At 44.5% G+C, this 24054-nt stretch overlaps 3 protein-coding genes across 3 annotated transcripts; all 3 read left to right on the forward strand.

Annotated features, from left to right (window-relative positions):
- The first annotated feature begins 2398 nt into the window (after positions 1 to 2398).
- LOC131638638 (uncharacterized protein At4g02000-like) lies at positions 2399 to 2983 on the forward strand. Its single transcript, XM_058909208.1, has one exon. The coding sequence runs from the start codon at positions 2399 to 2401 to the stop codon at positions 2981 to 2983; it is 585 nt and encodes a 194-aa protein (XP_058765191.1).
- Positions 2984 to 6069: 3086 nt separating this feature from the next.
- On the forward strand, positions 6070 to 7923 carry LOC131638639 (uncharacterized). The gene is made up of 2 exons (XM_058909209.1): positions 6070 to 6886; positions 7175 to 7923. The coding sequence occupies exons 1-2, from the start codon at positions 6070 to 6072 to the stop codon at positions 7921 to 7923; spliced, it is 1566 nt and encodes a 521-aa protein (XP_058765192.1).
- A 1196-nt stretch (positions 7924 to 9119) lies between these two features.
- On the forward strand, positions 9120 to 10100 carry LOC131638640 (uncharacterized). The gene has a single exon (XM_058909210.1). The coding sequence runs from the start codon at positions 9120 to 9122 to the stop codon at positions 10098 to 10100; it is 981 nt and encodes a 326-aa protein (XP_058765193.1).
- The last annotated feature ends 13954 nt before the right edge of the window (positions 10101 to 24054 follow it).

Genomic DNA, 24054 nt, shown 5'->3' on the forward strand with positions numbered 1-24054 from the left:
AGGGAAAGTGAAACTCAACCTTTACATTTTATTTAAAATGCTCTACCTGAGGGTTCCAAAAGATTTTTGAGTTAGGTAATGAATAATACTCTTTGTGGGACTTACATATATGGATGTAAGTGATCTTACTTTGAGCTGCAGGTTGCTGGGGAAAATGAAACTTGAGCTTTACATTTGATTTACATGCTCTTTTAGGATTATATTTCTTTAAGAGATATGTCTAATTTTTCTGAGACTAAAATAACATGGATAATCTTTGAAGTCTTCCTATTTATAAAGCATTGTATGGTATCTCTGCTTGATAATTTAAAAAACCATTTAAGGCATTCTGTGTTGCAATATGTTACAGTTTATTATGATTACAATTTTACATGCTGTATGGATTGATTTTGCAGAGTGCAGTCTTGGTGAATTTTGCAGAGTGTCGTCTTGGAGAATTTTGCACTGCTGTATATGTATGAATTGGTTCTGCTGAGTGCAGTCTTGAAGAATTTTGCAGAGCTTGTTATGTGAGATGCTGTATGAGTTGATCTATGCTCTTCCGTTTAGCAGATAGGTTTGTTGTAAAATTTATCTAAAGTGAGTGGGTTTGCTTGAAATCACATGATGCTCCTTCCATGGCTGTCCACAGTTGTTTTCTTTTCTTTTTTTTAAACAACTTTTACTCTCTAAATTGGACTTTGACTTTCATCAGCATCTATACTTAACCGGAGTTTGATGCATTGGTTGACCTAAGAGCATTCCTATTCATTCATCACCTGTTCCTAGAAAAGGTGTTTATGCTTGCTCTGATCCTTGTTATCTATTAATAACATGAGAGTTTTATGCCTTTTTTTGGCAAATTAAATATTTGGTGTTCTATCAGGTTCTTATGTCAAAATGAATAATTTATTTGGTTGCATAATGTTGTAATAGCTAACAAAAATAACAAACTGATTTTAATGTCTTAATAGAACAATTATAGATGGATGGTGGTTTTTGGATTGCAGGATCTCATCTCAAGGGATTGTATTATTCTTGTCTGCTATTCAGCAAGTTGCTGGGATAAGTCATGCATCTTAGGCTTCCTTGCCTTTTTTTTCATTTGCAGCAGTATAGGGCTAGTAGACTGGTCTTGGACAAATATGGATAGTGGAATGTGTAGAACATGCCACTTGATTAGTTCATGACTAGTAGACTATCTTGTTCAAGAAGCTTATGACCCTCTTGTTAATGCAAAAAGTGTTAAATGGAACATTTTGTTATATTTGAAGGCCAGGTTTTTTTTTTTTTTTATATAATATTGCTTTATTTAAAAAAAATTAAAATGTAGTTGAATTTTTTTATGACAAAATTAAAGATCAATTAACCGAACAAACCAATCCATTTTACCCGATAAACCGATCAAACTGAATAAAAATTCAGTTGGAATTGAACCAAGCAAATGTATCCATGGTTTCAAATGGTTTGACATATTGGGCCCGAGCCCAATCCAAATCGATCGGTGTCCTGCCTTAGTACAACCTGTAAGTCGAGAATTTATCTTGCCACCCCCAATTTATACATGCCACCTCTCATTTTACATTATTCTCATTTCCAAAATGACTCTGACACTGTTTACTTAAATTTTTTATCTCTTTTGAAAAAAATTTATTGTTGCCAAAATCATTAAAAAGCAAATTTTGGGAGAAGTCAAAAGCTGACACGGGTGTCTATGTCAGAGGACACGGCCGTGTCAGCTGGAGCGGCCATATTTTACTGATTTTCTTAGTTTCGATATTTCAAACTTCATTAAGGGCGTTCTGGAAATTTCGCATGGATGAAAAGTAATCTAACATTACTTAGCCCAAGATTGGAAGGAGTCTTGGTATCTTGGATCGTATTGGAGAATTTTATAGAAGGGAGAGCTAACAACGGTTTCGGAGAACGAAGATCTTCAAAGGCAATCGCAATTGAAGAGTAAAGAATTCCAGAATTTTGTAATGTCTATCATCTCTGTTTTTAATTCTTAGAATATTAATACGAGTAGCTAAATCCCCCAATGCTAGGGGGTGTTCCTGAATTGCCATTGTTATGAACCTTATTTCCGTCAGTTTATGTTATTGAAGTTTTTATGAGTTTACTTTTATTGTGCAAAAGTATTAATGCCTTTTCTATCAAACAAATAATTATCGGATTCATAGTTGAGATTTATGTCAGACAAACCAACTCAACGCATTTTGCACAATAAAACTACGGTGAAATCGCTTAGGAATGAAGATTTAACCGTTAAATCTTGATAGATATTATTATATTGCTTGATGTTATCTTTAATGGCTAAGGAATTAGGATTAGAGATAAACACCAAAGGCATTACGTTATTTTTATTGTTATATTATATTGTGACAGAACTATTCACGTGAATTCCATGAAATCACGCATGGCAGATATCATGCGCCCGGTAAAAGGTGTTACAATCAAGGAAGCGATCGCGGATCGATTTTTATTTCAGTTCTCACATCATCTGGACATGGAAGCGGCGCTAAAAGGATGTCCCTGGACCTATGATAATCATCTGCTGATACTGGAGAAAGTGCAAATCGGGGTTCAGCTTGAGAATATTTCGCTATCTCATGTTGAGTTCTGGGTGCAGGTGCATAACCTTCCTGCAGGTATGATGTTAGAAAAAGTGGGAAGGACCTTGGCAAATTTTATTGGCTCTTTTGTAGAGTACGACAAGAACAACAATACTAGCTTTTGGCGACAATATATGCGTATTCGAGTAAGGATCGATGTTCGTCAACCTCTGAAAAAAAGTACTAGAGTGAAAAATAGAGGTGGAGATTGGTGCATTGTGAACTTCAAATATGAGAAACTCAGTTTGTTCTGTTTTGTGTGTGGAAGACTGGGTCACTCAGAGCAGCGGTGTGAGGTGCGTTTTGCGATGTCAGAGGACGATGGCATGCGAGAATGGTCGAACGATATTCGTGCTGACACTCGTAGGTACGGAGGAGCTGGCAAATAATCGAAATGGCTGAGGGAGGAAAAGCAAGAAGGACCTGTTATGGAGGAAGGAGTAGCAAACTCCCAGGCGCGTGAATCTCACGCTGGTGAAAAGGCGTCTGGCGGTGGCTGTACAACATGGGACCATCAAGGAAAAAAGTTTACTTTTTTTCCTAACGTAACTGCTCATTATTTTGAAAAGCAAAGTGCTTTGAATGCTGGTTATTCGCAATCATTGGTGAATCATGGACTTGAATGACCCAATCCACCTGGTCCCCCACAACCGAAACAAGCTATAACCCAAATAACAAACTTCCAAAACGTGCTCCCCACCCATTTTGACTTGTCCCAACCTATCCAAATAGACCATATTAACCTTAACCAGAATTCCACCAAAATACCAACCCCTTCGGTCCACCTGGCCACCCATCAAACTCATCCTGGCCCCACCCAATCACAAATTTCCGTGGCCACTATTACCAACACACCCATGCAACATGAATTTCTTTTCAAAGCCAACACTTCTCAACCCGACGATATGCCTCCCAAACCAATCGCCACACAGATATCCAACCCCTCAAATAATTCTCTTAACCCAAAACCCTTCAATTTCAAGACTAAAAATGCCCAACAGAAACATAACCTTAAACACCCCCTCAGTTCAAAAACCAGTAACACACCCAAAAGCAGTAACACACTTATCCATCCTCCCAACACCCTTCATCTCACACTATCAAAACCTGTTTCAACTGAGTGTCACCTTGGGCCTGAAAACATGGAGAAGAAAAGGAGACGAGAAGAATCTACTGTGAATGCGCGCGAAACTGAAACTGTATTAGAAGAGTCTCAGCATTTTTTAACGGCACGTTCTGGCAGCCAGGAGTGCCGGGACTTATGAAAATTCTAAACTGGAATTGTCGGGGCCTGAGCAACCCGCGTGCAGTTCCGAACCTGAAGAAGCTAGCTCAACAGCACCGACCTGACATTATATTTCTCTCTGAAACATTGACGAATAAACGTAAAATGGAAAGCATTCGTGTTTTACTTAAGTTTGAAGCATGTTTAACTGTCGAAGTCGAGGGCAGAAGTGGAGGTCTTGCTGTTCTTTGGAGAAATTCTGCTGTTTGTAGTGTTTTAAATTTCACTCGTAATTATGTTAATTTGCTGGTTAAAGAAGACAATAAGGAGGGTTGGAGGTTATCGTGTTACTATGGTTTCCCAGAACGTAGTAGACGCAAACTCGCTTGGGATATGTTGAGGGATTTGCGGAATATGGCGAATATGCCCTGGTGTATCATTGGAGATTTTAACGATCTCCTGACTCAAGACGATAAACGCGGTATTCACCCGCACCCCAATTGGCTTTGTTCGGGTTTTCGTCAAGCTATTAGTGAATGTGACTTGGTGGATATTCCTTTGTCTGGCTGCCAATTTACTTGGGTTAAAAGTAGAGGTACTGAGCATATGATTGAAGAACGTCTTGACCGAGCATTTGCGACCCCGACGTGGCTGGATTTATTCCCGACAGTGTCTCTTTCGAATCTTATTGCCTCTCACTCGGACCACAGCCCCCTTCTGCTGTCTTGTACAGCTAATCCACCTTCGCGCCGCAACTTCAAATTCCGGTTCGAAAACAATTGGTTGCAGGAGAATGATATTGATACTGTGGTTCACTCGGGATGGATGGGTGGAGTTGTTAGTACGGTTGAAGACCGTCTTGCCTCTTGCGCGGAAACTCTTGAAGCTTGGAATAATAGAAACCGTAGCAGCAGGAGGAGAGAGCTCGGTAAAAACTTAGAAGTTATGGAAATGTTTCGCGAGGGGAATGATAGTTATTCGTCGGAAAGATTCTTTGAAGCTCAAAGTCAATATAACAGAGCTCTTATTAGAGAAGACTCTTATTGGAAGCAGCGGGCTAAAATGTTTTGGCTCCGTGACAGTGATTTGAATACGAAGTTTTTTCATCAATCCGCGTCGGCTAGGCACAAGTTTAAAAAAATTGAGTCGTTGCAGATGGAGGATGGTAGAATAAGCAGTGATCCCCAAGAGCTTGGTGATATCGCAAAGAATTATTTTGAGAAGTTATTCCAAGCCGGCAGTGGTAGTTATGAACCGGTGCTTAGAATGGTTACCTCCAGAATTGAAGATAGTGACAACTTTCAGTTAACTCAGCCGTTGACTAGAGAGGAATTACATACTGCTCTCTTTGCTATGCAAGCCGATAAATCACCGGGGCTGGATGGTTTTAATCCTGCGTTCTTTCAGAACTTCTGGGATGTTTGTGGGAATGATATTTTTGAAGCGGCAACTTTGTGGCTGGAGCGTGGCTTTTTTCCTCCCTCTATAAATGACACTCATATTTGCTTGATCCCTAAAGGGAAAAATCCTAATTCTATGAAGGATTTCCGACCCATTTCCTTGTGTAACGTGGTTTACAAAATTGTTTCGAAAGCTCTCGCGAATAGATTGAAGGTGTTGTTGGAAAAATGCGTGTCAGAGAAACAATCTGCATTTTTGGAAGGAAGATCCATCCTTAATAATGCTATGATTGCTACAGAAATTATTCACACTCTGAAAAGAAGGACGAAAGGTCATAAAGCGCATTTGGCACTTAAAATTGACATTAGTAAGGCTTATGATCGGGTGGATTGGGGATTTTTAAGAGGTATGCTGTCTAAGATGGGTTTTGCGGACAAATGGATTCATTGGATGATGATGTGCGTTACTTCGATTCACTATTCTGTTCTTGTAAATTCGGATGTTATTGGGCCTATTGAACCAGGAAGAGGATTGAGACAAGGAGACCCACTGTCACCTTATCTGTTCATTCTTATTTCTGAAGGATTGTCTGCCCTTATTAAAGGGTCTATGGCCAGTGGAAACATTCACGGGGTTCAAATATGTAGAGGGGAACCTACTGTGTCCCATCTACTTTTTGCTGACGACTGTTTTCTGTTTTGCAGGGCAAACCTTACGGAAGTTAGACATCTGATGGGTTTACTTGGTACATATGCAAGCGCAACTGGTTAGGAGATTAACTTGACAAAATCAGAAGTTTTCTTTAGTCGTAACTTGAGATTGTCAGCGCAAGAGGATCTTGCCAATATCATGGGAGTTCGACATGTCTTGGGAACTGGTACTTACTTGGGTTTACCGTCTATGATAGGGAGGAGTAAGAGGTCCATTTTTTCTTTTATTAAGGATCGCATTTGGAACCGTATCAATTCATGGAAAGGGCGGTCCTTATCCAGAGCAGGAAAAGAAGTTATGATCAAATCAGTTCTTCAAGCAATTCCAACTTATATCATGAGCATATTTATTCTACCGGATGGGGTTGTTAATGAGATTGAGAAGATGTTAAACTCTTTTTGGTGGGGAGGAGGCTCTAATAGCAAAGGAATAAGTTGGAAGGCTTGGGATAAAGTGACTTGTGCAAAGGAAGCGGGAGGTTTGGGATTTAGGGACTTTAAAGCGTTAAATATGGCTATGGTGGCTAAACAAGGTTGGTTTCTTATGGAAAATCCGAATGCTTTAGTAACCAGAATCTTCAAAGCGAGGTATTTTCCGAAGTCTAATTTATTCGATGCTAAGGTGGGCTACAATCCGAGTTTTGTTTGGCGGAGTATTTGGAAGGCTAGAGAGGTCCTTATGCTTGGATGTCGGTGGAGGATTGGTGACGGCAGAAATATAAGGATTATGAATGAACCATGGCTGAGGGGGAGTAGAGAAGGTTGCTTGATGGGCCCTCAAAATCAACGTGTGTACACTCTAACCATTAATGATCTTTTGTTGCCTAATGTCAAACAATGGAATATGGGAGTTTTACGCGATTTGTTTGATTATTCAGTGGTTCGAGATATTTTACAAGTTCCGTTAGCAGAGGATGTGATGGAAGACCGCATAGTTTGGAAGGATGATGCTAAAGGTAATTATAATGTTCGGTCGGGTTATAGGATGTGGCGAAAGCATCAGGAAAGAGTTGGTTCGGTTAGGGAGGCAGTAAACTAGAGTAGCCTTTGGAAGATAAAAGCTCCGACAAGAGTGAAACATCTCTTATGAAGAATTTGCAGCGATTGCCTCCCAACTAAGGTACGTCTGGTACAACACCATGTGCCGTGTGATCCTATCTGTCAGCTTTGCGGTAATAACTATGAGGATGATTGGCATGTTTTCTTTGGGTGCTCGGAAACGTTATTTTGCTGGCAATCGGCAGGTCTTACTGATATTATATCTCCTCGTCTTAATATATTTCAGGATATCAGTTCCCTTATTCTGGATATTTGTGTGAAGGAGGATAGAAAAACCGCAGGAAGAGTTGCGGTTATGTTGGAAGGTTTGTGGAAGAATAGGAATGATTTTGTATGGCATAATGAGAAGGAAGATGCATCTAAACAAGGTTGGCTAGCTTTTCATAAGTGGCAAGAGTGGTTTCTGGCCCAAAATCTTCGGGAAACGCAGATAGATAACGGAGAGTTGGTTCATTGGAATCCGCCTTCTTCTTGTTGCTTTAAATGTAATGTCGATGCTGCCTTTAATCAGCATGCTGGATCTATGAATCGAGGTTGGTGTATTCGTAACGATCACGGTAACTTTATTGCTGCAGGGTCTGCGTGGGATAGTTGTACTTTCTCTGTGCTAGAGGCGGAGGCCTTAGCCCTTAAGGAAGCAATCCAAGCTAGTTCTACGTTACATAATACTCCGATGATTTTTGAGAGTGATTCCCAACAGGTGGTCAAAGCTCTTAGTTCCAGTTCGAAAGGTAGTTCGGAGTTTATCACTATTATTAATTCTATTAAGTTGTTACTTTTAGTTTTTCCCAACTTTGAGGTTAAGTTCATTAAGCGTCAAGCGAATATGGTTGCCCATACCTTAGCCAAGGCGGCCAATTCTTGGTCTCGTCGCTGTTTATTTGATGTAATTCCTCATTGTATTACTTTCCATTTGATTAATGAAAGCAGTTGAATTTGTTACCGTAAAAAAAATGCAAAAAATAGATGGATCATGTATCGAACCTGTGCACTATATTATTATAATTATAGCGAACGTATCATATGAGAATGCTATTTTTATGTGAAAACATGAGAATGAATCTGAACCATTAGATTTTAAATTAAATGGTTCAGATTATTTGTCATTATTTTTCTCTCTCTCCTCTATCATTTATTTTAATAATGGAGAATCTTCGTCATTTATCTACTTATATGATTAAATTATTTATTATTAAGTTCTTAGATTAAGAAATATCATATATTTATTAGTGGGTTGATCTTGTTCTATAAAAAATTAATTATTAAATTTTATTTTCGAATAATATATTTTAAAAAAATTGAATATAAGTATTTTTTTAATTAGTTCTTATGTAGTCCTAATAATAACTAAATATCTTATCTTTATATAATCACTATTAACAAATTTCACTCTTAATATTTAAAAAATAGAAAGTGATAGACAAACTTAATTCAAATTATTTATGATTATTTTTATAAAAATTAATCTGGACTGGGCCAAGATTAGGCCCAATCTACTTTCGGCCCACTTAGCCTTAGAGGCCCAAACCACTCTGTGCTCCATAATTGGGCTTAGAATGCTCGTCTCCACTATGCTCGGCATAATCCTCCTCGTGAACTGTCTGACGCCCGACAAGGATGCTCCCCGCGAGCATCCTCTCTGCCGAGGACCCTGCTCCTCGTAGGGCTCCTTCATATTCAACCCCCCGAATAACGCAGAGTCCACATGGTCCCTAAAAGACCACGTCTCCTGTAAACTTCGGAGCGGTTAACCAGGACAGAGGGCACTCACGCACCTCCGATATTTCCGCCTAGGAAACCTGGCAGTCTCCTAATTGGGCCTGGGCATCCAACCCAAATAGCGAGATCATGGCCCAGCGCTGGGGGCTATAAATACCCTCTTTCACTAGAGGGTCAGGTATTCACTTCTTTCTAACTCTTAGCTTGTACTTGCACTCCTTTGCTCGTTTCCTTACTTTGGCATCGGAGTACCTTGCAGGTACACCCCCCCTTTTCACTCCTCGAAGACCCAGTTCCGAGCAGCCCGTGACGATTCTTCTGATCAGGTACGATCAGTGGCGCCGTCTGTAGGAATCTTGCTTCCCCTTCTTTAACAAACAAAGATCAAAGCTAATCCATCCTACGATCGTCATGGCTGGCAACGACAACAACGTCAACGTCCCAAACCCTGATCCCTTCCACATGGACAATCTCATCCAAGGTTCCACCTCCGAGGGGACGAGTCGACATCGGCGGGAGGGACAACAGCATACCGCTGACGGGAAAGGGAGACCGAGGCATGAGACCTCGCAACCTAACAGAAGACAGCAACCTCAGAACGTCGAGCAGGCTCAAAACGGTGGGAACGAGCAACCTCAACCCCATAACGAACCAGAGCAAGCTCAAAACCTGAACGAAACTAACGCTAGAGACGGGCAGGTTGCCTCCTCGTTCACCCATACCTCTGATAGGCGAAGAGTTCAATACGAAGACGACCAAGAACAGGTCGATATCCCCGAGGAAGCCGACTCCACAACCGTCCTCTTGCTCAAAGAACTGCAGAAGACCAACCGCCTCATCCGGCTTCAAGGTGACCGCATTGACGAGCTAGAAAGGAAGCGACGATATCGTTCCCCCCCGCGGAGGCACTATCGGTCGCGTTCCTATTCTTCCTCGCGCTCACCGCCGAGGAGGTATCGTCGGCGTTCCCCATCTTCTCCACGCTCCCCACCTAAAAGATATCGTCGTCGGAGATCATATTCCCGCTCTCCCCAACGAAAGAGCAAGAAAAATCAGAGGCCCAAAGCCACAGAAATTGGGAGCCTCTCTCCCGAGCGAGATTCTCGGGGCCCCTCCAAGGCTGTGTTGAAACCCCGCGAGCGTTCCCCTCCCCGGGACAACCGCAAAAATCCAGGCAAAACACAGCTAAAACCCCGGCGAAGCAGACACTCGACCTCTCCAGGACCAAGTGACGAGGAAGACTTCCGCAACCCCTTGTCCGAAAGCATCCGAAGAGCTCGTCTTCCACGAGTAATGGAAAAACCACCGACCTTGGACCTATACGACGGAACTACCGATCCCGACGACCATATTCGAAGCATCGAAGCCGTCATGGATTATCACGTCGTCTGAGGATCCATCAAATGCCGCATCTTTCCGACCACGCTCAGGAAAGGGGCGATGACATGGTACAGGAATCTTCCTCCCAACTCCATCCACTCCTGGACCGAGCTCAAGGAACTCTTTTTGAGCCATTTCACAGCCTCCCATCGGCAACCAAAGTCAGAAGCAAACCTCGAGGTTGTGATCCAAGGAAGCAACGAACCTCTCCGAGAATACCTCGACAGGTTCAACAAAGAGGCCGTCCAAGTACAGACGACCGACTACATGAAGAGATACCTCCTAGAGCGAGGGCTCCTCCTCGGAAGCGACTTCAAAAAGGCTATAAAAATCGAGAAGGATCACACCATGAACGCCCTCCTCCATAAGGCCCAAGCCTTCATCGCTTTCGAAGAAGGAGAAGCGACTGCGATAAAAGCTTCAAGGGGCAATGATGCTGCCCGCAGCTCGAACCATGATTACTCGGGTTCGCGTCGGGGGCACGAGAAAAGGAAAGATGACATGCCCCACGACGCAAAAGAGCACCGAGGACCGGCCGTTAGATTGAACGACTATACTCCCCTGAACGCTTCGCGCGAGAAAATTCTGGCCGAGTGCAAAAGCATCGATTTCAAGAACTCTAACGTCAGGCCCCCGAAGTCGAACCCCATCAGACCGGGGACCGACAAGTCTAAATACTGCAAGTATCACAAGAGCCATGGGCATCTGACTGACGAATGCATACATCTCAAAGACGCCATCGAGACTCTGATTAAGGAAGGTCGCCTTTTGAAATACACAAATAAGGGAGAACCTTCCAGGAGGGAAGACCCTCGGAACTCCGACGAGGGTAACTCACCAGACAGTAGGCCGTTACAAGTAGCTCTGTCCATCACCCGACCAGAAGACTGCGCTCCCTCGGTCGGAGTAACAACCGCCCTCAGCACATGGGAAGGGTTCCCGACCGCGATGGTCATATTTAATGGCGGGGACCCCGGTTCCCTCACTATCAGCTTAGTGAAGAGGAAGTTTGATGAGTTGATTAGCGCCAACTCGGACCTCGGCCCTACCCTACAGAAGTTCAAAGGGAAATCAGACCCAATCACCTTCTATTTGGAAGAACTGCCCGGCGGAGCTCCGAACGCCACAATCCCCCTGCTCGTCCGAGCAAGGATGGCAAATTTCGACGTCCGACGGATCCTAATCGACGAGGGGAGCTCGGTCGACATCATGTATTCCCACCTTTTCCGGACCCTCCAGCTGGACGACTCACACCTCACTCCATATGTGGGCTCCGACCTCCAGGGTTTCATCGGGGCGACCACCAAACCTTGGGGTTACGTCGAACTGATCGTCACCTTCGGGGAAGGGGAGGCTTCCAGACAGGTCAAGACAAGATTTTTGGTGATCGACTGCAAGACCCTCTACAACTGCATCATCGGGCGCCCCACTCTAGCTGAACTCACAACCGTCCCCTCGACCGTGTATTTGAAGATGAAGTTCTACACGAAAAGGGGACGAGTAGCCACCATCAACGCCGACGTCGAAGCCGTCAGGAGGATATTCGACGCCTCGGTGAAAGGGTTGCAACTAATCACCCCTCCCTCCAACTCCAACAAGAAGCCAAGAGCCGAAGACAAGCCTCCTCAAGAAGATCATCAGCAACCGACCAGCGTCAGCTCAGTTGACCTCGACGCTCGCTTCACGAAGGAAGAGCTGAAGAAAGGCGAGGAACCACAACCCAAAACAACTCACCCCGTCCGACCTATCCCGGACGGCGACTTTGAGCTCGTCCCGCTGGGCGACAACCCCGACAAGGCGGTGAAGATCGGCAAGGACATCCCAGATCTGCCGAAGAGACAACTCGTAGCTTGCCTCCGAGCCAATGCCGACTTGTTCGCTTGGAGCGCGGCGGAAATGCCCAGACTCGACCCTGAGGTCGCCTGCCACCATCTCTCCATCGATCTAGCCGCGAAGGCAGTAGTTCAACGTAGGCGTCGGTAGTCTCCCGAGAAAGCGGAGGCTGCCGAGAAAGTTGTAAAAGACCTCCTAGAGGCAAATTTTATTTCCGAGGCCAAGTATTCAACTTGGCTCTCAAACGTTGTACTAGTTAAAAAATCTAATGGAAAATGGAGAATGTGTGTTGATTATACTGATGTTATCCGGGCATGTCCTAAAGATGCTTACCCATTACCTAGCATTGACAGACTTGTCGACAACTCGGCCGGTTATAAATTGTTGTCTTTTATGGATGCTTATTCAGGTTACAACCAAATTCCCATGGCGAGGTGCGAAAAGCAGTGCACGACATTCATGACCGAGTCGGACAACTATTACTACAACGTAATGCCCTTCGGACTCAAAAACGCCGGAGCCACTTACCAACGGATGATGAACAAGGTATTCCGAGGAGAGATCGGCGACACCCTCGAGGTATACATGGACGACATGATCGTCAAATCTCAAGAGGACACCGACCACACCACACATCTCGAGCGAGTATTCGAGCAGGCCAGATCCTGCAAGATGCGCTTCAACCCAGAGAAATGCACCTTCCATGTCCGGGCGGGCAAGTTCCTCGGTTTCTACTTGACCGAAAGAGGAATAGAGGCCAGCACGGATAAATGCCGAGCATTCTCGGAACTCCCCACTCCTAACAATAAGAAATCCATCCAAGTCCTAAACGGGATGCTCACGGCACTATCCCGTTTCGTCGCAAAGGAAGCGACCTTTGAATGGTCCGAGGAGTGCGAGCGAGCACTATCCCATCTTAAGCAAGTCCTCTCGGAGCCACCCGTCCTCTCCCAACCTGGAGACAACGAGATCCTGTATCTCTACCTGGCCGTCTCAAACGAAGCAGTCAGCGCGACCTTGATCCGAGAGGCTGAAGACGGGCAGAAGCCCGTATACTTCACCAGCAAAGCCCTACAAGGACCCGAGGTGCGATACCAACAAATCGAGAAGGTCGCACTGGCCCTAATAACAGCAGCCAGAAGGCTGAGGTATTACTTTCTCGCCCATACCATCGTCGTTCGAACCGATCAGCCTATCAAGCAACTTCTCAGCCGACCAGACATGGCCAGGAGAATGCTAAAGTGGTCCCTCGAGCTATCCGAATTCGACATACAGTACAAAAGCAGAAAGGCACTGAAAGCTCAGGCACTGGCAGATTTCGTAGCCGAGATGACCTCAATCGCCAACTCCCCACCCCCCGTCGAGAATAAGTGGACCATCTACGTAGATGGTGCCTCAAGCAGCTTGGGAAGCGGGGCCGGAATTATCCTAGAAAACGAAGAAGGGCTTATCATCGAAGTATCCCTAGTTTTATCTTTCACCACGTCGAACAACCAGGCCGAATACGAAGCCTTCCTAGCGGGCCTACGACTCGCCGAAGATGTCGGTGCTCTGAAGGTTAAGATCTACACCGAATCCCAACTCGTCGCATCCCAAATCAACGGCGATTACCAAGCCAAAAACGACATGCTCGTCGAGTATCTCGCACTCGTCAAAGACAGGATGAAAAGCTTTGCAAAGGCAGAAGTCGAGCATATCCCTCGAGAACACATTTCCCGAGCCGACGTCTTATCCAAACTCGCGAGCACGAGAAAAAAAAGCGGAAACAAGTCAGTGATCCAGGAAACACTGTCAAGGCCGAGCATAGACAAGAGCGCAACCCCCTATCAGTGCTTGCCATAGGCGACGACCACTGCTGGATGACCCCGGTGTACAACTTCCTTACGAAGGACGAACTTCCGACCGACGCCAAGGAGGCTTCAACGATCAAAAGACGAGCCTGCTCGTACACCATCGTCGAGAACAAGCTGTACCGGCGAGGATTTTCCATTCCTCTCCTCAAATGTGTCGATGCCTCGCAAGCGCTTGAGATACTACAGGAGCTCCACGAGGGGATCAGCGACCAACACCTCGGCGGCCGATTTTTGGCAAGAAGGGCCCTCAGGGCCGGGTATTATTGGCCTACCATGCAACAATACACTAAAGAGCATGTCCAGAAATGCGATAAATGTCAGCGTCACGCCGACATGCACTTGGCTCCCCCAAACGAGCTTAAATCTCTATCATCACCCTGGCCCTTCTCCACCTGGGGAATGGACCTCCTCGGACCATTTCCAGTCGGGTCATACCAAAACAAATATCTAGTGGTCGCTGTAGACTACTTCACTAAATGGATAGAAGCCGAAGCACTCGCCAAGATCACGTCCCAAAACGTGCTCCGTTTTTACAAACAGAACGTACTCGCTCAGTTCGGGATACCACAGGAGATAATAACCGACAATGGCACCCAATTTACCGATAGGAAATTCCAAGAGTTTGTAGCCAAGCTCGGCACAAAACAACACTTCACCTCGGTGGAACACCCCCAAACAAACGGACAGGCCGAAGCGGCCAACCGGGTCATCCTCCGAGGATTGAAAAAGAGACTCAGCGAGGCTAATAAGGCTTGGGTCGAGGAACTACACAGTGTACTCTAGGCATATAGGACGACGCCCCATTCAAGCACAGGCGGAACCCCGTTTAGGTTAACCTACGGCACCGAAGCCGTGATCCCCGTGGAAATTCGAGAACCTTCTCGGCAGACCGAGTCGCCTCTCGAGGAAGAACTTAACGACGAGGCTATGAGGGAAGAACTCGACATGGTCGAAGAGATCCGAGCAGGGTCTTCCCTCCAAGAAGCCAAATTGAAACAACAGATAGCTCTGCGCCAACGCCAAATTTATCAAACGCGAGTTCGAAGTCGGCGCCCTAGTGCTCCGCAGAAACATGAAGGACTCACGCGAGGGCAAATTCGCCCCAAACTGGGAAGGCCCGTACCGAGTTTACGATTAAACCGAGAACGGCGCTTATTATCTCGAGAACCTCCTCGGAGAAAAACTTGCTCGACCTTGGAATGCTGAAAAGCTCAGACGCTATTACAGTTAGACACGCCCTAACGCTCCCCGCCGCTCGACCCGAACACGAGGGGGAACCGGGCACGGACTCGCATCATGGTACAAACACGAGCACTCCACGATAGCGATAGTCGGAACTCCCTATCGAGGAATAGAACCGGCTACACGGCGGATTCTACACCTAGACCCACCGTGGCAGTACCTGCATGGCAGAACCCTAGCTCGCGATGGGACCGTTCACGCCGCGAGCACTTGGCCCCAACCGCGGTCTCGTGCTCACTCATAGCGCACACCTGCTCTGCACACCCGGGTCGTACCCCACACGCCCGGGAAATTAACCTCGGCCGAGCACAGTCCAAAAACAAAATATTCCTAAGTATTGGAATACCTCCCTGGAATACAAACATAATCCGGACTCAAAAACCTGCAACAATAAACATTCTAAAACACGCATTGTGAAAATCAAAACATAAAATGCGAAATAGTAAAGCAGTAAAAGCCGGCCAAATTGGCCGGCGATATCCAAATATTACAACAAAATGACGGACACGCAGGCCCCAAAAATTATCTGGGCATAGCCCAACATACAAAACACAAAGGCGCGCAGGCCAACAAAAGAACGGGCACGCAGTCCCAAGCTAAGATTCTTCTTCACCATCGGGAGACTCAGGCACCAGCACCCCGTCCACAATCTTTGACGAGAGCCCAATGTTGTCCTCCTTCAAGCCCGGGTTCAAAAGCTTCAACTGCCGAACTGCACAGTTGAACCCAGCTTCAGCCATCTCAGCAAGGTTTAGCTTCAACCCGTCTATCTTTTCGACGAACTCGGCTCTGGACTTCAGCACAGCCACATCGGCGAACTCCTCGGCCGAAGGTGCCCATTCCCGTTGAAGATCGACAAGCTTTTTCTTCTCCGCCTCAATCTCATCGTCCTTCTGCTTCAAAACCCCATCAATATTCTTCTTCAGCTTTTCCCGGTCGGCTTTTAAGGTTTTTACCTCATCCTCGGCATGCTTCCTGGCCGACTCCGCTTTTTTCAAAGCCTCGGCAGAAATTGGGCTACCCCTAGCCAGCACTTGGGCCATCCCCAAAACCCTCATAACGGCAGCACCGTCACTCGCTAGCTGCTTGAGGAGAGCGGGGGATCCCATCTTTTCTACCCGACGGACTTCGTCCGGAGAGGTTGCTAGAGGAAATTTTTCAAAGTAACCTTCGTCTTTGAAGCAAGGAGGCAGCACAAAAGCACGGTCAGGCCCAAGGCTCGACGTCTCTTCACGAGCTGCGTCTGCATGACGAGCCTTCTTTGGGGTCCTTTCACCGTACAAGTTCACTCGGGGCGAACAGGCCGAGCCTTTGTTGTCGCCAGCACCCGCCGCCCGGGCTTTCTTCTCTCGAAGCTTCTTCCCATCTTGGGTTACCATCTTCAAGAGCTTATCTTCCTTCGCCGGTATGGCCTCTGAAAAAGAAAACAAACGAGTTAGCAAAAACATCAGACAAAGGAGACAAATAAGATAAATAGCCCGAGTATAACCTAACAACGCACGGGCCTCCTCGGGGGTCCGACACGATAACAGGGCCTTCGTATTGATTGCCCGCGGCTCTACTCTCGACACACCATTCTCGTCCAAGACGGGTTCCCCGCTCCTCGTCACCCACTGCGACATTGTGAAACTATCTACATACTTGCAAAGAATCGCATACGAGGCTGTATCCTGCTCGTCCAACTCCTCGTCTTCCCAAGCATAATTTGTAGGAGGAGCCGAGAAGTGGCCCTTCCACCAAAAGAATGGAAACACGGTACAGAACTCCTTCACCACCTGCCCGTTTTCGTCCCTCTCCGGGGCACCAGCCTCATCCCGCGCCTCCACTATGTCAGACAGAGCAGAATAAGCTGCCGGGCTGTGCGGACGGAAGAGGAAGTACCGATCCTTGAAATCCTTCACTGAGTCGGTATGCATTTTGAAAAGTTTTCTATCAGCATTCCTAAAGGAAACCCAGCTATAACGCCCGTCCGCCGTCTGCCTTTGTACGCGGAAGCAGCGGCCAAACAGAGCAGTCGTGGCTCCGATGCCCAAATAATCACAGACAATCTCGAATGCCCGCATGAAGGCAAAGGCATTCGGATGCAGTTGAGATGGCGCCAGGGCGAGAAACGCCAGCAAAGAAGTTTGAAAACCGGAGAAGGGCAGGCGAAAGCCGAGCTCCTTAAACACGTATTCGTACATAGCGAAACTGTCCCCGTCAAAACGAGAACACACACGCTTGTCCCGAGACGGGCAACCTACTTGATAGTTCAATTCATCGTCGTCTCCCCGGACTTCGACCTCCCTACAAGCCCCGTTACAAGATTCAGTGTATCGGGAAACAACCGACATAGGCTCGTCGGCTACCCAGTCAAGCTCGACCGCACAATCATAGCTGAAGAGCGGCATCGGAGAAACACCCCTCTCGGCGTCAGTACCGGGGGAATCTCCATGGCTCTCCTCGGCTGTGGCCCCGAGGGGCGTACTTTGGACCTCAACAACTTCGACATCAGAGCTACTCGCTGCCGTGTTATCCGAGCCACTGGCCCACGAGCCAGATTCCGAACTGGACCCCGAACTAGAACTCGAATCAGATTCACCTGCATGCAGAAGGAAAAAATGAATTCGACGGTTCATCAAATCCACCCTTCCACCGCAACACAAGCGAAAGGGTAGAGCAGGAGCAGCAGAGCCCCCGGCTAAACCCCTCATCGAGGATAAACCCATCCGTCAGCCGAGGACTCGCGCCAAAACTTAGCAAAGGGGGACGTGATTACGACAATCGAACCCAGAAAATCACGAAGCATCAACCGGAAACATTGTCCAGCCCACAAACTGACCCCCGAGCATCGCTTGGATAACCCGAGGAGAAAGTGACGACTGTGAATAGGGCACAGCCGATGTAGACGGTGAAAGCAGCGAAAGTACGCAGTCGCGAGATCCCGAAACCCTACAAAAAGGGCATAAAACTACAAACAGATTCGTGAGCATACTTGACGATGACATAGCAAAGATGAACGAAATGAGTTCCTCGGCGGACGGCGGTGGTTTCTACGAATAGTGGAACGACCAACTACTCCCGGGTATCACTTATTTGGAGCCGAGCGCGCAAACAGAGAGAAAAACGCCTAAATGTGAGGACTCAACCCTTTTTATAGGGAAAAGCTCAGAATGCGAAACGTCGCGTCGCTGACACTGTCTCCCAAGCGCCGCCACCTAGACCCTAGCCAATCATTGCCTATGCCACGTCAGCGCATGCTATACACGCGCGACCTTTCGTTTCAACCCATGAACCACTCCATCCGAGCATATCCAATCGACGAGGATCCGTCCCACCGGAGCCGAGCATCATCAAAGTCGCAGCTTCTTGACCAGAAAACTCCAACTTGGGGGGCTCCTGTTCTGGACTGGGCCAAGATTAGGCCCAATCTACTTTCGGCCCACTTAGCCTTAGAGGCCCAAACCACTCTGTGCTCCATAATTGGGCTTAGAATGCTCGTCTCCACTATGCTCGGCATAATCCTCCTCGTGAACTGTCTGACGCCCGACAAGGATGCTCCCCGCGAGCATCCTCTCTGCCGAGGACCCTGCTCCTCGTAGGGCTCCTTCATATTCAACCCCCGAATAACGCGGAGTCCACGTGGTCCCTAAAAGACCGCGTCTTCCCGTAAACTTCGGAGCAGTTAACTAGGACAGAGGGCACTCACGCACCTCCGATATTTCCACCTAGGAAACCTGGCAGTCTCCTAATTGGGCCTGGGCATCCAACCCAAATAGCGAGATCATGGCCCAGCGCTGGGGGCTATAAATACCCTCTTTCACTAGAGGGTCAGGTATTCACTTCTTTCTAACTCTTAGCTTGTACTTGCACTCCTTTGCTCATTTCCTTACTTTGGCATCGGAGTACCTTGCAGGTACACCCCCCCTTTTCACTCCTCGAAGACCCAATTCCGAGCAGCCCGTGACGATTCTTCTAATCAGGTACGATCAAAAATATATATTATCATATTTATTTTATAATATATTATTAAAAATATAGTAATATTTGTATTATTTATAACAAAATATTTTAATTAATTGTTTAATTTTTTATTGGGGTCCATCTTATTATTTGCTCTGGACCTTCAAAAAATCGAGACCGGCCCTGCTTATAATTAAAGTGATGTTCAATACTCAAAAGGTGAAAAATATAATTCTTCACATGCTATGCATTAAAATTTTTCACTACATTGAACTAAGCACATTTTTTTAATTCTCTCTCTCTCTCTCTCTCTCTCTTTCATTCTCTCTATTAAAATTCCTCATCTCGCGAACCCTTAATTAGCTAATCTCATGTTCTAGTAAACCAATCCAAGTATATGCGTGGCTTAAAATAAGACAATTTCTTTGTAGACCCTTCAAAGGAGAGAATATCTGCTAAAAACCCCTGCTTCAGAGATGTATCTCCGAAGTATTTTTTTTCTAGATTTTGCCATAATTCGGAGATGCATCTCCGAAAACTTCAATTGGGAGGTGTTTCCGGAGATGCATCTCCGAAATCACCATCTCCGAAATATGAAGAAAGCAATTTTTGTTTTGTTTTCTAAATAATGTTTAGTCACGTATTTTAAATTAAACGGCAATATAACACGTAAATGTCAAAAAATAAATATAACACGCATAATGGAATAAAATACTAATATTATATATACAACTAATAGTGTACGTAAATGTCAAAAAATACAACCCGAATACAATAAAGTCAACAATGAAAAATAAACCGGAACCAGCTACTGAGTATGCCTAATCCTAACTCCCTAGGACCTTCTTTGCCTGGTATATGCTGCCGCACCGGCCACTTCACTGACCATCCTCTCCACGACGACAACTGCCTCTGGACCACCATGGGCAATGATACCTCGGTTTAATGCGTCCTGCCCAAGCATCTCTATCCGCTGGCATATTAGAAGGAGATCAGTGGCATGGTCATCTTCGACCTACTGCTTCTCCAAGATCTCCTCGTGTGATGGCCTAGAAGCTCTGGGAGCGTCGGGTGTCAGCAGAGGATGTGACACCCGATAGAACCATATCATGTACCCCTCCACACAATGCCACTCCTTGGTGGCCTGCATACGCCGATACTCCTCCGGGACCAAATGATGCGCCCAGTCCTCAAATATAGTAGTGAGCTCCACTAAGGTAACTGTGTCGGGAGCAGCCTAAAATGGTGACCTCAGTATCATCTGCACACGTGAAAACTGCCTCATGCACCGCTCAGGCAGATACCTCACCATGGTGTTGGCCCCGCATGCCAACCATCCAAAGTATAACGACAACAACACTGTAGTTAGTGAAAGGCGTCCACCGAATGTCATCGTGAGATGTGCGGTCGAGGTACACGCGATATGGTGGCACTGCGTTGTTTCCCTTTTGGAGAAAGTATCGGGCGACCCTGGGCATGGTGTTAGTGTACGCCGGATCAATGGAGAAGCCGTGGATGCAGGGGAAGTAGGAGATGATCCAGCCCTGAAACACCAATACGATATTATGTTAAAAATAAATATGAACCATGAATAAATGTGAAATAATTAAAAGGAAACGTATCGTCAGAGTGTGGAAGATCCTGTCAACTGCCTGGTCATCTAGTTGGAGGCTTCATTCAGCTTCTTGTATAGGTATACCAGAATAGCAGACGCCCAGTTCCACTGGTGAATGGTAGTCAGGTCCATGAAGTAGCGGAGATATGTCACGTCGACGTACGTTGCACTCTTTTCCACAAAGAGTGCAGTGCCTACCAAGAACATGAACCAGCACCACAGAGTGCAGGCACACTGATACTCTATAAAAAGCTCGTCCCCCTCTTGCTCTGACTCGGCCGCCGCCACCAAGTGGTTCTCATACAGATCTCTCAAGCTGGAGAACCGGATATGGGCCCCACTCGTCGCCCGACACTCATAGTCAGCCATGTTTGGGTCCATACCCAGATGGTCGACCATCCACTCAATTGCCTCGACCCTCTGTATCCGAGAATGGTGCAGAAGCCTACCTCTGATCGGAAGGTGGAGCAGGCTCTGAACATCGTGCAAGGTGATCGTCAACTCCCCAATAGGAAAGTGGAAAGAAGACGTCTCCTTGTGCAACCGCTCCACGAAAGCCCCCTGCATGTCGTGGCTGATAGTCGTATAGCCGGTCATGCACAACCCGCTGAGCCCAAAAGCAGTTACCACATCATTAAACCACTGGGCCTCTGGTTTAAGCAGATCAAAAATCTTCCGCGTATGGTTAACAGATTTTATCGTCGGCCTTTCCTGTTACAACAAAAACAAAAACAAAAGAGATTGTTAGTTAGACCGTTAAGACAAAGTGGAATAAAAAACTAAATAAAAAATGGTTAAATTATAAAGTCGGTTAAATTAAAAAAAAAAACCTCTTCCTCCCAGACACGTCGAGCGACGTGGTCGTGGTAGGAAATCAGTAAGGAAGTGTCCCTAGGACCTCCCGGGAAGCCATCCTCCTCCTCCTCCTCCCCGTGCGGAGGGTCAGCATTAGGTATCTCCTCACCCTCCTCGTATCTCACCTCCTCCTCATCCTCCCGTACCTCCTCCTGACGGGAAGAAGACACTCGAGTCAGCCGACTCTTCGATCCAGATGAGGAACCAGCCTCATCCATCTGTACAAGTACTCGTACTCTACCCCGTCTCTGTGTCGATGCCAGCTGTGCCGCCTGCTCGCGTCTAGCCGACGCTGTATGGGTCTCTTTGCCCTGTCTAAGTCGTGCGGGGTTTCTTGCCATTTTCCTGAAAAATTGAAATCCATAAGAATACGAAACAATCAAGAAAAAAAAAATGATTCTGGGTTCATTTTGGAAGTACATTTCCGAAACTGGTCAAGGAGGTGTTTTCAGAAATGCACTTTCGAAACCCCCTTGCGAACTCCATTTTTGCAGAACCTCCACATGTTGCCCTAAGTGCTTCAAAATCATATTTTTCCTATCTAACCATACTCAATGACATATAATAACTTAAATATACTACATTGTACTAATTTCTAATACCCCTAATATCAATTTCAATCCTACATTTAAAGTTGTGAGAACTTACAGATTTGAAGTGATGTTGGTGGTGCTTTAGAAGTGGTCTTTGAATGTTGGAGAGCAATAGGATGTTGTTTTGAAGTAGCCTTTGTAGTGTGCTTCTGCAAATGCTTGAGAGATTTGAAAAATTTGAAGTTTAGGGTAAAATGGAAATGGGGGGAGGCTGTTTTGTTTAAACAGCAAAACGCCTGACATTTCAAAAATGCATCTCCGAAATGTTGTTTTCGGAAATGCATATCCGCAATAAGTTTTTTTAAGTAAAAAAAAGGTGTTTTCGGAGATGCACTTCCGAAATCATTTTTTTTTTTAAACTTAGGAGATGCATTTCCAAAATATATGGGCATTTTGGAAATTTCGCCGCGAGTGACCAAAAAGATAGGGATTCTATAAAGAAATCGTCTAAAATAATTCCTTTTAAATTGGTCAATAGCTCCATAGGAGGCCCAATTGTCTTTTTAATTCTCATTATTGCAAGAACATATAAAAAATAACAATTTGATTCAAAGTGTTGGTCCTTTTAAGCCGTCCATAATTAAGAAATGAAGCAGATAATCTAACAAATTAAAACGATAAGCAGGACTCTTAAGAAATACTTGTAGATAAACAATAGTATTAGTTCTTAGCCTCTAAAACCATGTCATTATCATAATGATGCAAGAATTCCCAACTTTTTTTTGCCAAATGCATAATTTTCAATCACCTTTAAGAATTCATTTGAGCTTTTCCATAACAGTATATAATCCATAACAAAAACCATTGAAACGTATTAAAGTTTGGAACTAATATGATTAACCTGGTTATTATTATCGGTAATTGTCATCAGGTGACCCCATGGACATAAAAGCAAGTTAACTTTGTCGGTTTGTCCTTTCTCAACGCAATAAGTTACATGACAAATAATTAGGTCTATCCTCTTATAGTTTCCACTAAATATTTAGTACTAATTCAAGCGTAATTTACAAAACAAAGATGTTTTTTTTGAGAAAATTATGATACATAGTTAGTATTTATAATGAATCTGTCAAATAAGTTTGATGGAAAGATTTCTTTTTTTGTTAGCAGAGGGCCTAAGCACAAACAAGAAACAAAATTACAAATTAAAAAGACGAGAGTGATTTGTAGTCGTTAGATTAAATATGAAGAAAGATAGAATAATGTTATATAGTAAGAATTATTTGAGCAAGAAAGACAAGAATGTATATTTGTTATTGTTTTAGAGGATAATTTTAAATTTAATTTTCTTTTTAATAGAAATCATGGGATAATAATAGTAATGAATGGTTGAGATTTAATTCTTGTCTTTATTACTTTTATATTTTTTTATTAATAAATATTTTTCAATAAGATATTACTTCTCTATCCTATCTCATACTGAGCAAAACATATGCACATCTATTAGCTCTGTGAAATATTTAAGGGTTTTCAAAATATTGATGACTAGTAACAAACCCGTGCGTTCGCACGGGTTCTGGTACGGGACGCGCATTTGTTTCAGATTATTTTTATTCACTAAAATAATATTATTTCTGTTTCACAAGTAATTATATTTTGAAATATTTTAATATTAATATTGAGAAATTGTTTTTATATTAATAACTTTAAGGAAGTGTAATTGTATTTTTATTTCTATTTTTAATCAATTATTATATTGTGGTCTTTTGATTTTTAAATTTGTGATTTTGGTTTTTTTTTAATCAATTTTTTTACACTTTAATCCCTTTATTTTTAAATTTGAAATATAGGTTCCCCTATTTTGTTAGTTTTGGAAATTATCCAAAAAAATTTAAAAATATTGACTTGTTATTTATTAATTTAATAAATTATTGTCATATTAAATTAAATTCTTATTTATATAATTTAACAAAATAAATAATATTAAAATTATTTAAAATACAAGAAAATAAAATAAAAAATTATACAGTAAAATCCACAAAAATATAAGAAGAAAAAAACAACTTAAACATCATTTATTGTGTACATTAAAT

The sequence above is a fragment of the Vicia villosa genome, unplaced genomic scaffold (genome assembly GCF_029867415.1).
Source record: "Vicia villosa cultivar HV-30 ecotype Madison, WI unplaced genomic scaffold, Vvil1.0 ctg.002354F_1_1, whole genome shotgun sequence".
NCBI classification, from domain to species: Eukaryota; Viridiplantae; Streptophyta; class Magnoliopsida; order Fabales; family Fabaceae; genus Vicia; species Vicia villosa.

Coding starts and splice junctions, on each gene's coding strand:
- LOC131638638 (XM_058909208.1), top strand. CDS start 2,399: ATGGCAGATATCATGCGCCCGGTAAAAGGTGTTACAATCAAGGAAGCG.
- LOC131638640 (XM_058909210.1), top strand. CDS start 9,120: ATGGCTGGCAACGACAACAACGTCAACGTCCCAAACCCTGATCCCTTC.
- LOC131638639 (XM_058909209.1), top strand. CDS start 6,070: ATGGGAGTTCGACATGTCTTGGGAACTGGTACTTACTTGGGTTTACCG. Junction 6,887..7,174: donor TTGGAAGGATGATGCTAAAG/GTAATTATAATG, acceptor GGCAATCGGCAG/GTCTTACTGATATTATATCT.